The following is a 17,024-nucleotide window of genomic DNA, read 5'->3' as shown; positions in this document are numbered from 1 at the left end:
AATTACAACCAGCATTTAAACTTGTGAAAGAAGGCCTTGATTGCTATCTGCGGGGAACGGGAACTGCTTTGGGCTAAATGCAGCACATAACAAAGAAAATAAGAAAACGATAATGTGGAGTAGTTAAAACAATTAATAAAACAATGATGGTTTTAAACGTTGAGTTTAATAAAGAATCTGACAGACGGTTGCCTATTTATTTAGCTTAACCTGAAATACATTTTACAAATCTTTTTTTTTAATATCCTGTATATCACCCACGCGCTGCAAATAAAGTGTTTTAAGATTATTATGCAACTGATTATAAATACATTTAGTATTTATCTGCTTTACACAATAATGTTTATTTTGATTAAAAAAAAACATAAAACATGCACAAAAATGTGTTTATGATCTATTCCATAAAATGTATGTTTAATTCTTAAACATTTAGTTTTAGATGGCGAGTTATTGAAATAATGTTATTTTAAATGTATATTTTGCCTTTAACCGTAGTCTATACAAGTTTCTTGTATACTAAACTTTGAGTAATGACTTAAAACATAAACATACAAAACAGCATTGTATACATACGTTCAGAAAATTGGTGTACAAAGTAATAATCTAAATAATGCCACTTAGAATAACTACTCATAATGCATATACACATAAGTTTTAATCAGTTGTATTTCATCTTCAGTCTCAAACTGTTCATATTTTTCAAAGTGTTCCTCTTTTGCTCATGAATCATACATTTAGAGGACTTGCTAAGAAGAAAGTCAAGTGGCAAGTGCCCTCAGCTTACTTTGTGTTTGATTGCATAATAAAAAAATGGGAGTTTTAGAGATCAAAAACAAAGCATCCCGGAGGCATAATGTAATGCATATCAGATCAAATGGTTTTGTGTTTGAGTTAAAATGATCTTTATCATTGATATGTCTGGAGGTTAAAACAATATGACACTTACTGGACAAATACCTGTAATGGGACTTTATTGAGAGAATCATAGAACACAGCTGTGCACCAAATGTAATGACTATATATTCATTTCCATAGGTAAAATTGGCAATATATGGCATGGGCAATTACAACAATAAATCAAAGTCTCTATACTCAAGAAAATTAAAAAGTCACATGACCTCAATATGGCAGCCAATGTCACATTTACACACATTTATATAAACCTGCAAATATGACTTCTGAGATATAAGGCTTCTATGCTGTGGCAGCATCACCTTTGTAAAATGACAGACATGAAAGGGTAACATTTTCTTGTATGGATACTCAAACTTGACCCAGAGAACACAGTTATGTACCGAGTATTAAGACAATCTTTATTACTCCGGAAATCAAAGAAGTCACATGACCGCAATATATGAGCCATCTAAGGTCACAGGTCAAAATGCAAGATACTGCATATATAAATAAGCAGCATCTAATTGATATAAGGTGAGATGCACATGATTTCCATATAAGAACTATAGAGTGTACAGGGATCATGAGGTTCTTACCCCCCTCCTTGTGACCTTGCATTGCTATAGGTTTTGCTTTAAAATGCCAGGGGAGATCTTGGTAAGGGCTCCTATTGTTGACTGCTTGTACTCTGCAGTTACTGGTTTGCTTGTGATCCATATGGGTTCAGTCCAAGTCATATAAAGAATTGGATTTCTGTTTCTGCCCTCCTAACCACTGGAACCTTCTATCAAGTCTGTCAGTCCATTCTGCTATATAAATAATATAAAATGTAGGCTACAAACATACTTGCTCTCCTGGCACCCTATCCCTGATCTTTCACTGTTGCTGCTGGAGGAGCAACCATTTAAAGGAAATGTCTTATTCAGAAGCAAGAATCAAATAAAATGTGTACTTTTCGAAAACACATGCGTGTGCATATTAGTATACATGTAATATATTGTTTTATGTTTATGCACTGAGAAAACTTTATTATTAAAAGGCAATTAATGAGACTCTGACATTTCCCATCACAATGCAAATACAAACGGAAGAGCTTTAGTGTGGCAGTATGCAAGGAAATGCTATATAGATACGCAAGGATCCAAAAAGGGCACTAGGATTGGTTAATTGATCAATGATGTTTCATTGAGGCAAGCAAAATAAAAATCATTGCGATCATCATTCAATTATTATTTATTTATTAGCAGACGCCCTTATCCAGGGCAACTTACAATTGTTACAAGATATCACATTATTTCACATTATACAGATATCTTTTTTTTTTAACATACAATTACCCATTTATACAAGAGTCCAGAGCCCTAACCACTACTCCACACTGCTGCCCCATAACAGAGGCATTGTTGTATTGTTGCATCTGTTACTGCAAAAGCACTTGGGGAGATTTGAGCAAAATTAACTCATCTTTTTATGAGAGCTGAAATCCAGACAATGGCAAAATATTGCAGTGTAAACGAAAGTATACAATACGCCGAGATCCGTGTAAGAGTTTTTGTTTTTTGTAGCAAATTACTTAGATGGCGTAAAGGGCTTATGAGGATGCTGCTTTTCCATTAGCACGGATGAGGGGTTAGATTAGAACTTTTATGGGGTGCAGAACTTAAGGGCAGCTTATTGAAGAAGCAATGGTGACCATATTATTAAAAGGAAGGGGGTATTCCTAAATAAATGGCAATACACTCAGCACAGACCTGCAGTTATATTGCTGGCTACCTGCATTCACATTCCGTTTTGTTATGGGTATGTATTTTGACAAAGTTATGATTTTATGACTGGCTAACAGCTATCTGTTCTAGTTGTATATACACCACTCTATCACATTACATGGCTCAGCTCATCTGAATGACTCATGATGTGCTTCCTAAAAATAGATTGTGCTGTTACATTTTTTTAAATTTTTATTTCACATGCTTGTTTTTATTTGTTTTAACTCCAACAAACAACTGAAGATCACATACAATGAATTCCTTTGCTTTCGTTAGTAATGCCTTCTTTCAAACTCACTGCAATCAGGCATTCTGGACTACTGTGAATATAAACAGCTGCTGTCTTTATTTACTGACACTCTTTACTTCATTAGAGACCTCTCTTATAGACAGATAACAGAAGTATGTGACCCTCTTTATTTACTGCCGATGCAGTATACAGTTTTGAGGTTTACTATGCTTTTCCAACAGTGTAAATATCTGACCACTTAAAGTCATTTTTGAAAATTAAGGACTAAGTGAAACTAACTTGCTTTTAAAAATTCTGTAACTAGGCAATACTTACCAGCAATTATTCCTGGCATGGTTGCCTATTAAAGGGTGCCACCATAGTGGAGTGATCAAAATGATGTAAAAATTGCCAGCAATATTGCTCCTTAGTTAGACCCCTGACTCTTAGGCCAAGGATGCTAGCAATCTTGATAAGTATTTTAAACTTGGCATTTCTGTGTCACCAATTTCAGTTTGTCTTCTGGCAATTATTGTCTTGTGTAAACTGTTCTTAAAGGGTTGTCCTTAAGTTCTGCAAACTGACCCTAATAACAGATGAGAATCACGTTTGTATGGCTTGCTATCAGATATAAATTCCAAAACCCAGTGTTAAAGCAAATGGTTTATGGATGAACTCCATTTGTGTGCATTCGAAATGCTGGTCTACAATTACAGTTTGTTTATTTTATCGATGCTATAATTTATAAAAGAGCAGATTTGTGATTTTGTGCCGGCTAGAACTGTTTTGTGAAAGACATTGCTGTGAGTTGGGTTTCAAAAAGTGAAACACAATCCAATTACTTCTTAGATTTTCTATGAACTGAATCCAGAGCTGTCTATCTGGAAGATAGCGTTAGACAAATAAATAAAACAATACACTTTTGTGGTTTTCCAAGAGCTGGAAAAACTCCCTGTAATGTTATGGTGGGTCCTTTATTTTTTTTAATTTTTTTTTATTTTTTTTTAAAAACCTTATTCCCACTGGATTACCTTTGAATGTTTCATTGGTTGAGCAACGTGTTATTTATCCACAAAGGAGTAGGAGAACAGAGATTTCTAGCAAGAATCTTGGAAAATCTGGATCAGTTATATTGTAAACCAACATCAGAGCAGTGGGACCTATTCAGAAGCTTTATCTAAGTAATTCCAAGAATGCTTGTTTTCATTGAATAAATAAAGTGACATTTTAATGAAACTGCTGTTCTTTTTACTTTAACTGGGGGTGTTGGGAGTGTATAGCCTTTTATCCAGTATCACACTGTAACAAAAGCCTACAATTCCTTATTGCACATACAGATTGATCTTGGGCAATTTCCATGATGTGGAAAAAGCCCCACCGATAGATCATGAGTCAGTCCGACACAAGAAGTAAAATCTAGGAAAATGAGTCCATTGTTTACACATTTATAGAGTGGTTCTGAAAAAAATATATACATTTAAAACTTTTTTTTTTTTTAAAGATTAAGGGGGGGCAGTGATAATACTGACAATGCTAATAAGCAGTAAGAAAATTGCCTTTAAATGTTTGTCATCACTACAAGAACAACAGTCTATAAAATGGGAATTTTGCCTACAAGAGATAGACACAAATGAAATATTTACTACGGAAGTTGTTTCAGCTTTGATGGAACTACCATAAGGTTTATTTGCAGAATTCACTGCGTATTAAATCCTGTGTAAGCCAACTTGTGTGATCTTCCTCATATTTTTTTAAGGTGAGCCTTTAAACATTATTAGCTTAGGTTGCAGTGGGTACTCAGCTTAGTCCTTAGTGAACAGTTGGTCACATTTCAATACTATCATAATGTTTAGCCACAGACTTTGCTTACACACCCAGAGTGGAAGACAAAAAGAGGGTAGATTTCACTCACACCTCCAAGAGAGGTCAATCCTTGCAGGTCAGGGTCGAATAGCAATGTGTAAAAGATAGCTATGTGGTTTCAACACTCTGTTTCTAAGTGCTGTGGAGGTTCCTATACACACCTAACAGCTTTCCTCTGCTGCCTTGTTAGTGGACATGTTCAGACTATGCAGTGCTGCAATACACATTGAAAATTCATCTTGAGAAACTGACAGATAGAGGAGTGAATATGGTATTAAAATTAATTAAAAGAAGCAAAATGGATGATTAAATTCACAACATTACACCTTAATTGTGAATGGAGGGGTGACAGAATGTCAATTGGGTAAAACCTTTACATTGAAACAGAAAACAGAATCACACACACACACACACACACACACACACACACACACACACACACACACACATATATATATATATAAGAAATCACAACTGAAAATAAAATAAATTTCATTCCATGGATTTGAGATTATTTAAACATGGCTTTCTGAGGTGGCAGACTGTCAAAAAAGTACAGTTGATCAGCATTCTGAAGCATGTCGAGATCAAACGATCAGAAAAAGGTTGCATGTTAAAAAGACACTTTACAGCATTAAAAGAAGAAAGAAAAATAAAGCCTTGTGCTCTTTACTCAATCAATAAAGCTTTGATAGACTTAACACTGTTGTTCCTTACATCTTTAACGCCCTGTGAAGAGTTACACCCTCTGTATGAATTTTTTTATATGTCTCAAAAGGAATTTGTGGATTACAGAGTGTTGTGTTAACATACACATAGTATAAACGGGAAGACCTAATGTAATCATTAACACATCTCTTAAATGTAGGCTCAATTAATTATAAAATATAAATGTATTATAAATCACTTTTAAGAAACCACCCAATTACAATTACAGATACGCCACGATTCTACTAAATCATATACTTACATAGAACATACAGCACTACTCTAATGGTAAAACATATATATGTATATATTTTTATATTTAATAGCAATTTGTGTGTTTAATAAGAGATTTCCTTTCACACAGAACTCAGGCTCAAACTGCAGAAGATCTCTTTTACAATAAACAATGATCCTACACATGATTAACTATCATTTCTACCTGTCCATTCTTACTAGGCAATTCTTTCTAAATGTAGAAAGTAGTTATAAATAATATTTGTTGGGCAACCTAAAATATCAATAGGTGTAAAGATATGAAGAATGTAAGTAAACGTTTACATTTTAAAATTATATTGTACAATTCAGGGAACAATTTTTATCTGACAAGTTTTAATATCACAATACCCTTCGGATCACAAAGAATGATTGCTGGAAGCATACTTTTGAGTCCCAGTACTTCAAACAAATCAAATCCACTCACCGACAGAGACGCTTGTTGGATACGGATAGCCAGCCAAGTATTATACTGTAGCTATTAAGCAATGGTGAAGCATATATATATAAAGAAACCTACACAGCAACCAAATAAGGCTTGGAGATGGGCTTTTACTGAATCCAGTATGAAAATGCAGTTAACATTAAAAATGAAGTAAACATTTTACAGTCCCTAAAGTTTTGGTGTAATTTCCTGTTGTCATATCACAGGAGTTTTTTTTAAATGAACAGGAAAAGTTAAATCCCAGAAAGACCTTTGTAAGCGGCTTCTTGTTTACTGAAGTTATGTCTTCCCTCCTTAAGCTCACAGAAACAATTTTCCATAGATTCTGTACCAGCCAAAATGCTACTTTCCTTCTTTCCTTCTTTTTGTTGTTGTTCATTTTAAAAGGGCTACTTGTCAGATTGTTTTATGCCCGGCCTGTGTTGACTCAAATTGAAACCAGATGATGAGCAAGTTAAAACGTGATGGGCTGTTAACATGACATGTCTTATTTGCTATGCACAGTCTGACAGATCCGCTTAATCAGGATGCAGTTAGACAATGGAGCTTTTATTGGGGGAGTGAAACACGGTCACTTTGATAGACAGGCTTGTCTACCAGCCACAATCCACCACAATCCACCCTGTGGTCTTTCTGCAGAGCCTTCCAGATAGCGATAATGGTAGCAGTTGATTGGAAGGTTTATTGAAGGCCAGACAGAACTTCCATATGGAGTTGATCACATCAATCCAGCAGGGCCAGATTGCATTATCTGGGGTCAGATTCATTTTCCATATGTTTCTACAATCAGCAGTCCTACATACTGTAGGAAATAATGACATTACAGAAGTTTTCTCAACTTGTATGATAATGGAACCATTTTAGCTACAGAACATAAATACCATGAGTAGGTCACGGGTTCAAATTGGCGGTATTTGTATGAGAGAGACTTGAGCTGTATTTTATTAAAAGGATACATTATATCATCTACATTTTGTGATATTTGCTTTATAACTGTTTTATTACATTGTGTGTGTTCAGTAGGATGTTCCACAATTGTTTCTCTATAGATCATTATTTGCAGTGCTCAAAAACCTTCAGCCAAAACTCCATCTCAAAGGACTCCTCATGGCTGACTGTGGGGAAGTGAGGTGGGGAAGCATGTTAGCTAAAGTTAATGGCTGAAGCACTGTGCACTGAAACTTGTGCAAGTAATTTCAGAAGCCATTTTTGCTGGAATAATTAGTAAGGATGGCAAATAATGATCTAAAAAGAAACAAAAAGGATCATATGAGAGCAGATATTATATGATAATAAACAGGCAACAAATATTATATTTTCCTAAATATAAATATTTAGGAAAATATACCGACAGAAGACATAAATGTGGAAAATATGAATCAACACTTTAAGAAACTTAAAATGACTATAGAAATCTTTTTTATTTCTCACAGTGTGAGCTCACTTCATGTACTTTATTGTTTTCTGGCATCTCAAAAGGTCCATTGTTGTTCCATTGTGAATATACTGCATGCATGCGCTAGCTAGAGAATGCCAGGACAGCTAATCAAACATGTGACCAATAAGTACAGGTTTTAAATTAAAAGAAAAAAAAGGGAGCGGGGTCTGTCGAGTTGGAAAGGGAGAGCACAAGAGACTGAGAAAGAAAGATTTACAGGAAACAACTATACAAACTATACCAGCCTAGTATTAGTCTATAACTACATAGAGAGCAGCAACTTCCTGGACTGTAATATTATTAGTGTCTAAACTGGAGAGTAAATTACTCAGTGACCAAAAACCTTATCTGGAGCGCTGAGTACATATAAGAATATGAATGTATAAATGTTACCTTTTTCAGACAGCAAAGTCTATGATGACACATTCCACCTGTGGATCTGTTAGCAATTGTGAATGAAGTCTGAGATGTGCTTCACCAGCAATCCAGTCTGGAGTAGGGTTGCCTGTTTTGCTGTATGCAAGTAAATTGGACTGTGTCCATAACAAAACCCAAAGCAATAGGTCCCAAGGTGGAGGCTGAATCACAGGTAATTTTTCAGAATTACCTCACAATCCTTTTTTATTTTTAAATGAACAATGTATATATGGGAGATAGTGACTGATCTCTGCTATTGCTGTGGCATTCTGACAGTGGGAGACTATCTGCATGCGTGATACATAGACAGTCTATGCCCTGCTGCAACAGGCAATTGTAGAACAGTTGTAGATTTTTCATACATATATATGTAATATACTGTAATATTTTAGTCGTTGTGCAAAGTAAACATATATTTAATGTATTTAACATGTATGTAATGTGTTTTCTTTTAACACAAGCTTCTTGTCAAAAGTAAACATAGATTATCATTTTTTTTAACAGTACCCTTTAAAAAACAACCATAACAGGAATATGCTTACCTTTTAATTTTAACATGTATACCTTGTCCGATGTACAAAAAAAAAAAAAAAAAAATATGAGCACTGAATTTTTTTTTTTTTATTATATATATATATATTGTAAATTGAGAGTTTGACAGTATCCTTTTCATTCATGTCTATTTAAACACAGCTGTGGTTTTGATATTACAAGATTAGAAGGATTGTTCTGCATTTACACTGTTGGCAGGTTAAGCACCGCAGGGGAACAACTGCAAGAGCTGCAAATTGGGGTTCATGCTTCTCCAGAACTGTAAACCATCCTCCCTTTAGGATTTGCATTATCAAGTGTATGCAGAGGTATACTTTCTGCACAAAAGGCTTTGGTTTAGGCACTGGTCTAGTCTCACAAGTGAAATATAACTGGATTTTGGGGGTAAATATGACATTTAAAATACTGTGTAACCTAGCTGCTTAATTAATAAATACTTAAAAAAAGAAAATTTAATCTTAAAAAAAAGCTCTTTAACATGAAATATTTCTGCTAAGAGAAAGTACAAAACAGGTTGATGTCAGATTTAAGGTGGCTCTATACCTAAGCAACTTTGTCGAGATACTAATCAGCAAACAGCGTCCACACATGTGCTATCTCATAGAACTAGTTGAAATACCAGAAAACATACTCAGAAATATCCTTTTCAATATCAACATCCTGGAGTTGGTTGCTAACATTAAGCTGAGCATCCAAATACAACAGGCCCCTTTTTACTACCTCGCTCACTGAATTTACGACCAGTTTAGACCATTAAGCTCTCAATTGTGATTCACTTATTGGGGTAGTTTGTACTAATGCTTACTATTGACATGCTAAAATAACAGGCTGATACCTTCTTTTGTACTGAACTGATTTACATTTAGATTGGTCTTATAGCTTATTCACAAATGTGTTGTTAATGACTACTTAGATTGACAGTATCTTAGGCCTGCAATTCACTAGCCATGTAATTTATGATGCAGCAAGTTTACTTGCTATTTTGCAGCATGCACTCTACATTATTGTAAATCTAGTTTGGCTTTTCTAATTGTGTAAAAAATGTAGGCAGAAGGAACAAACTTATTCACACATTCTGAAAACTAATGGTAGTGCCCTAGAAAATCACAAAGGCAGCTTCATAACATACTGCTTCAGCTTCAGCGAATGAGAAAGAGGACATTGATTGTTCATGTTACATTTGAGCTGCTTATATTTTGTTGGAGGACGTTTGGCTTTATAAAGGAGTAGCTACTCTCAGCTAGCATTGCCATTACAATCTAGGAGGCTCTTCTTAGCAGGGATGGCGGCAGCCAAGAGAACTATCCTGAAGGGTTGGGTGGAGCCGTCTATCTCCTTTTGTTCTGTCTGGTTGGACTATTTGCATGATATCATTCTTTTGGAAAGATCTACAGGTTGGCTACAAATTGGCACAGTTGTTTAATATCAAGTGCATATTATGGCATTTCCTCCTACGACAACTTTCATTCAATTAATTAAGGAATATTTTTTCCTTGATATTTTAGTTTCAATAGTTTATTGTATCTTGTAATATTCTTGTTTTTGTCTTGATATTATGTTGTATTTCTGTATTGCTGTGATATTTTTTGGTCTGTACTGTCGCTCACATTTCCCTCTTCCCAAGGGGTGGGGAAAAGAAAGAGAAAATTAATAAAAATAATTGTTCACAAAAAATAAGAGTAGCTGCAAGGGTGGAATGGGGGGGAGGGGGGCAGTGAGGCATCTGGGTAATATTGATACATTCCTGGTTATTTAGGAAAGTTGCATGTGTTGTCCATTCTCCTGGGTTGTAGGGCATGGGGGTGAGACTTCAGGATCTACCCAAATTGTCCAAAAGTTGGCCAGTAGGTGAATGGACTGACAATTGTAGCATTTAGCTTCTCAGGTCAAAATGGGGACATGTATTATTCTGTATAAATGTAAGGTATGGACCATGGCAGTTAGAAAAGGGTAAAATCAATGTGTTGCTTGATCTCCTCAACATTAATTATTATTATTAATTAGTCATTTAGCAGACGCTTTTATCCAAAGCGACCTGCAGACTCTTGGGGGTGAACTATGCATCACAACTGCTGCTGCAGAGTCATTTACAATATGACCTCAGTTTTATGTCTCATCCGAATGGCGTCTGGGCCTGCAGTTTCCCATTGAAAATAGATAACTGTGTCCAAATACAAAACATAATGCCTCACCAGACATTAAAAAAGTACCACCACCTTCAGTCGGGCAGCAGTGTGGAGTAGTGGTTAGGGCTCTGCCCTCTTGACCGGAGGGTTGTGGGTTCAATCCCCAGTGGGGGATACTGCTGTTGTACCCTTGAGCAAGGTACTTTACCTAGATTGCTCCAATAAAAACCCAACTGTATAAATGGGTAATTGTATGTAAAATAATGTGATATCTTGTAACAATTGTAAGTTGCCCTGGATAAGGGCGTCTGCTAAGAAATACAACCATACCACCTTGGCCTTCAGGATTTTTTCCACAAACACCATTTGGATCTCAAATAGATGTAAAGTATTTAAACTACAACCTATACCAGTATTGGTACATTTGATTTAACAGTAAACTTTAACCTTTATTTTGTGCAAAATGTCACTGTAAATGAAAATGGCAGCATATGGTTATATATTTACAAATATGTATTTATCTTCACTGGTGTCCTAGGGCTAAGTTACAGTTACTGTGCATTCAAGCATACAGCAAGCCTACAAAAGTATTATTGTACCCACTTCTTGTGGTGTTCTTAGAAGGCACATTGGATTAAGACAGGCCCTTAAATAATTATTGTTCATGATTGTGTGTGTGTGTGTGTGTGTGTGTGTATATATATATATATATATATATATATATATATATATATATATATATATATATATAGTGTGTGTGTGTGTGTGTGTGTGTTTGCCTGAGACTTTTTAGTCTGTCACATTTGCTTTAGTGATGTTATCATCACAGTAAATTCCTCCAACAGAAATAGTTAAACAACAGGACCATCATTTATACTTTATAATGGCTGTGGTGATGCCATCATTTTTATTGATCTAGGTCCTTGTCTGCAGGGTCAGCAAACATCTCATCACTATTCTGTAATTATTGATATAAATAGCTCTCATAAAGAATGCACCATAAAAGGTAATGTAGGTACACTAGTTGGAATCATTGAGAAAACCAAAACATCCTGATATAATTGATTTTTAAAATATTATTCACATTTTTGTGTACCTACATTACCCTTTTATATTTTGATTTTGTTCCTTTTGGTACACAGCAGTTTTCTTTTTTCAAATTTGTACATATTTATTTTTTACAAAAGTAAAAAGGCTTGTATGTATTCGCTTCAAATTACTTGTTCACACGTTATAAATGCTATTATTTAAGAATGTTTTATTTTTGATGTTGTGTTCCATTCAGTCCTCATGGTAGGCCTATTAAATTAAGATGACATTTGGGCTGTATTATGCCAGTAGAAACTTGTGTGTCTGTCATTTGTGGTGACGTATTACAAAAATAAAGTAGCTTACAGTATGGACTAGTATGGACTAGTCTCTCTCTAGATCTGCATCAGTTACATATGCAATTTCACGTAATTGAAAACCATGCGTTTCCCCTTTATGTTGATGTATTTGTACCTTTTGTTAGCAGTTTTCCTCACTACAAGCAAGATGCGTCCTTGTTCTTTGGCTCATACAAGGGGGGCTGGGACACAAAAATCGTACGATGCAGCAGACAGCCGTGTGGTTGTACAAGATCTGCCTACAAATCTTGTCCTGTAGTAACCCTGACCGCGACCTTTCCCCTGTATTGGCTTCCCAGCAGAGCTGGTCGCGTGATCACTACTCTGCTGCCTGCTGATTCCAATGCAACATGGCTGCCTTCAGCAAATCTATTCCGCACAACTGCTACGAAATTGGGCATACCTGGACTCCTTCCTGTACCCTTTCAACACTCCAAGTTACCGCCGGAGCCCTTGAGGTGTCCTTTAAAATCTACGCACCTTTATATCTCGTAAGTTAAATATCTTGTAAGTTAAATTCTTTAAACGATGCAATTTGCATGGCAGTAGTTTGAATAGCTCGGTTCAGCAATGCACCCACTGTACTTTTTCAGCAATAAATAAGGCCTGCTTTGTGAATGAAAATGTATAATGCATTGCAGGCAGTTTATGCGAAAGTGAAAGAAACCTTTTTGTTTGAAGAGCAATTCATAAAAAAATAGAAGGTTGTGTTTCGCTGGGAATTAAACGTTTCAGGCTCTCGCATATATTATGTTTACAGTAACTTTGTCGATATCTGCTGAGCTACTTTAATTTTTACGTATCAGGTTGTAATTGTTACCTTGCTGAGCTTGCATTTTCTTGCAAAATGAACGGCAGTGGTCTGTAATTACAGTTGAATTAGTCGTGACTGACACAACTGTACTAGTGGCAAATTCAGTAATTTTAGTTATTACAATTGCTGTCAGATATATATTATTTACAATATGACAGTAATTACTCTGATCATGAGCAGATGGGAATGCGTTCTGTTGTGTGTTTTTTTTATTTTATATTCTTGTAACCTGTTCACGGTACACAAACAAGTATACCTGCCAATAGTATCTGCATACCGACATTTTGATTTGGTAACAATTTCGTGTTTCTCAGGTCAAGTGTTTTGATGGTGCCGTAAAACTGTATTTATTTGTCACAGAAATAAGGATTTCAGAATCTAAAATTGTATCTAAAACCTAAACCACTTGCTGAATCCTAACATTTGTCAGGCATTTGAAAGTCAGTTTCTGTGCCTCGTGTACAGACAGTACTTGTGTAATACTGTACTGCTTACCGGCATTAATCCAGTCTCTTGACCTCCAAACCCGTTATTACATATTAGGTAAATAACCCTTTTACTGTGCTATATAGACTTGTCTAGGATGAACATACATACATACTACAGTACATTTTAGGTCTGAGACTCCTTCTATATTTAACATAAATAACATTTTTAAAATAATTTCATCACATTTACCCCAAATGAACCTTAGATAAATGCAGTGAAGCAATATTTGTGGCGTTTAGTATACTGAAATAATTTCTTTCTTTGTTTCAAGCTGATATACTATCAGACATACATCCTGCCTGAATATATTTTATTCATGTTTTACTAGAGAGTCGAATAGATAAAATATTGTTATTTTATGTATGATTGTTTATTTTATGACCTCAAGAGAAGATGGAGGCTGCCAGTATAAACACCTCTAACGGTGTTTACATGACAAAAGCCTAAACTAGTTTATCAGCATTTGCAACAAAACTGCATCATGTGAACACACTTTGTTTTTCAAAACAACTTGGAAATAAAATTGGTTTTATTACATCTTAAAAGAAAAAAAAGCCTGAAGCTGGAACACATTGTGTTAACTAGATATGTCAAACTTACTTTTTTAAATATATATATAAAGGCCCACAAAATTATAAAATTTTGATGAAACTTGGTGTATACATTTAGCATAGGGTTTTGAGATTATGTCTGAACACACATTCTTGTACTTACTGTGTCACACAATACTGGTCCAATCTTTTGTTGCAATTTTTTCACTGTAGCACGAGAGTCGATTATCCAATATGAATAAAGTTTTTAATACAGTCCCATTGCTTTTTAAGTAAATCTATGAAACAGGTAGCTTGTGCAAGCCATCATAAATTGTTTAAAGATACCTGGGCACAGAATCAGATTTAGAGGACAACGTTAGGATACAGGCAAAGTGATTTCCGGCTGCAAAACACCCATATGACCCTCCAAAAACTTTGCATCTCCTCTGACAAGGTGCAAACCATTGTAGAAGCGAGTAATAAAGAGCTGTATAAAAACCACACACCTTCAGAGACCTGTCATTGGCCTCAGGGTGGCTGCTGTGGTTCACTTCCTGATGTGGCGACGCATGGCTCTTGTTGAGGACAGGCAGGAAAATCTTTTGGAGGAGAAGGGCAAGACGAAAAAGACCTTGCATATTCAAACCCAGGGTCACTTTGTTTGGGATGGATTGTCCTCTCTGCTTGCCTCTCCAGCGGTGTGTGAGCTTTGATGTGGATGGCAGCCCTCCTGCTGCGTTGCGAGTTTCGCTTTTGTTCACCGCTGCAGGTCCTGTCACCTTTTCGTCACCTGGTTGACTGTCCTCCTGGTACCACCGACAGCATTGACTTTCTCTATTAGAGGACCATATTGGCCTCATTGGTACCATAACTGATGTTGACTGTGGCATTCCAAATAAGTTTCATGCTGAGTGACCTCAGCCGTAAGGATTCTCAGCTCCTGCTCAGAAAACCTTTTTTTTTCCGTGTGCAAAGAGGGCTTTGCTACACTTACTCTGACGTTTTTTTTGTTTGGGTTCAATTGTTTGCACTGCGCCTATCCTTACATCAGCCCCTTAATGTCAAACATGTCTTCCCCAAAACATTCTTCTAGTCTAGCCCTAAACAGATTCAGTTCCCCCATCTTCATGACTTCATATATCTTAGTCTTTTTACTTGTTGCATTTCCAGTTTATAAATAAGATTCAGATGTAGATATTTTTCTTTTTTTTTCCCGAAAAAGTGACGTTGTGCCAGACCAACGTCGCTTTAAAGCGGGTCCCAAATTGAAAAACATTTTCACCATCACTGCTCGCAGTCATCCATTTGCATGCAACTGACCAACCTGTGAAGTAGTCTGTAATCATGCAGAATGATAACAACATAGATTACTCATGTAGCTATATTTTTAGGCTGCTGTTAATTCATGTGCCGTTTTGGATGCTTGTGCTGTAATTATTCATCCTGGCTTTGAAAAATGACCTGTTGCTGAGCAGAAAAATATATCCCAGCTGACAAGGCCAGATATATTTCATTGAGTTGGGGTGGAATCCAGGTTTTTTTTTTTTAATTGAAAAAACCTTTTGTTTATAACATTTCTGCAGTTCATCCCAGGATTTCTTTCAGTCTATTTTTAGATGTTTCTGGCTATTGATATGTCATGATGAAATTGTTATAAATAAAATGTTTCAATACTTAACAGTAGAAACCTTATTTGAAGATCACACTTTCTTTATACCAGCCTTTTTATGAAGAAAGTGTGTTTAATTTCCATAGAGAATGTACATATAATTCAGTTAGCTGTACTTGCAAGGATTAGCCTATATCTTCTGAACACCTTGTCTGATGGATGAGTGAACAGCCTAGCTTCTTAATGAAATGAAACTGGAACATTTACAGGTTTTTAAAACAAATCAATCCCACAAAACACCCCAGAACCTACCACTAAATAGATCATAAAGATGAGGTGAGTGCACATTCATGTGATTTGCCGTGGTATGCAAACACCCATCTAATTGGCTGCATTTAAAAAAAAACAAAAAACAATCAAAACCAATCTAAAAAAATACACAAGTCAACAAGTTAAGGGTATTGAAAACACAGTATTCACAGTTATGGTATGTATGTCATTTGCAGAGAATTGAAAAGTTTGTTGTTTTTTTTTTTTTGCATGGATATGCCAGTCCTTATTTAAGACTTTAAATAGTCTTTTGAATAAAGCATGCTTTTTGTAGCTCTTAGTGTAAATAACCAGCTAGAATGGCTCAAACTGATAGGTATTGTCCAGAATTGACAAATCATTGGGCAGGGGTAACTGATTGCGTCCATTGCATTAATCATCAAATGTGTCATCCAAAGATTACTTTTGTTGTACATGAGATCTTCCTGGCATCAGCTACAAAACGTTATGAACAAAAACATTTTTTTTATATATTTTTTTGAGACAGCTCCTTCATAACACGTCTGGTCATCACCTTGTTTATATTCAGTAAAAAATAATTTGAGGAGAGCAAAGCTGTCAGGCTGTAAGCAGTAAATAGAACAGTCCCAACCGGGGCATTCAGAAAGTTTTACATTACAGAATAGGTATTCGTTTTCAATTCCACACATTTACACTGAAGCTATCATGCAAATGGAATTTCTGCATAGACACACTCTGTTGTTCACTTCAGAGCATGCTAAATACTGTGCGTGACTTACTCACATATAATTCCTTTTGTATTCCAAATAGCGTGTGCTATTGAGAATGCTGGTACTTTATCTGTAGTATACTCTGAATACAGGGATCACTGGCACATTGCTGGAATACATATTCTGCATGCCCATTATTCCAAATAGAAACCAAATCCTTCTTGCACGCAAACCCTTATAAACGTTTACCATATTAAAAGCACAGAAGAGTGTAAATAAGCATTCTAAAGAATAGCGATGTATGGTAAAAGCATATTAATAAACATGGCAAACCAGGGTAAACTGTGGTAAATGCACAATATAATAACCATTGAAAAAGCTTTGTAAAACTGCAAAAATACCATGGTAAAGTTTTATAAAGGAACATAGTGAAGGCTTAGTATTAAAAGAATAAAGCTGTAACTACAGTATAGGACACA

The 17,024-nt window shown here is 35.6% G+C and overlaps 1 protein-coding gene across 1 annotated transcript in view; it reads left to right on the top strand.

Annotated features, from left to right (window-relative positions):
• The first annotated feature begins 12,271 nt into the window (after window positions 1-12,271).
• Window positions 12,272-17,024, top strand: part of LOC117405969 (transmembrane protein 135) — a 108,082-nt gene continuing 103,329 nt past the window's right edge. The window contains exon 1 of the mRNA XM_034009569.3: window positions 12,272-12,590. Coding sequence (XP_033865460.1) covers window positions 12,450-12,590 — 141 coding nt within the window. The 5' untranslated portion in view covers window positions 12,272-12,449. The remainder of the gene's footprint in view (window positions 12,591-17,024) is intronic.

Source organism: Acipenser ruthenus, chromosome 9 (assembly GCF_902713425.1).
Source record: "Acipenser ruthenus chromosome 9, fAciRut3.2 maternal haplotype, whole genome shotgun sequence".
NCBI lineage: Eukaryota > Metazoa > Chordata > Actinopteri > Acipenseriformes > Acipenseridae > Acipenser > Acipenser ruthenus.
Note: the sequence above shows the minus strand (reverse complement) of the source record. Positions and strands in the feature narration are given on the sequence as shown.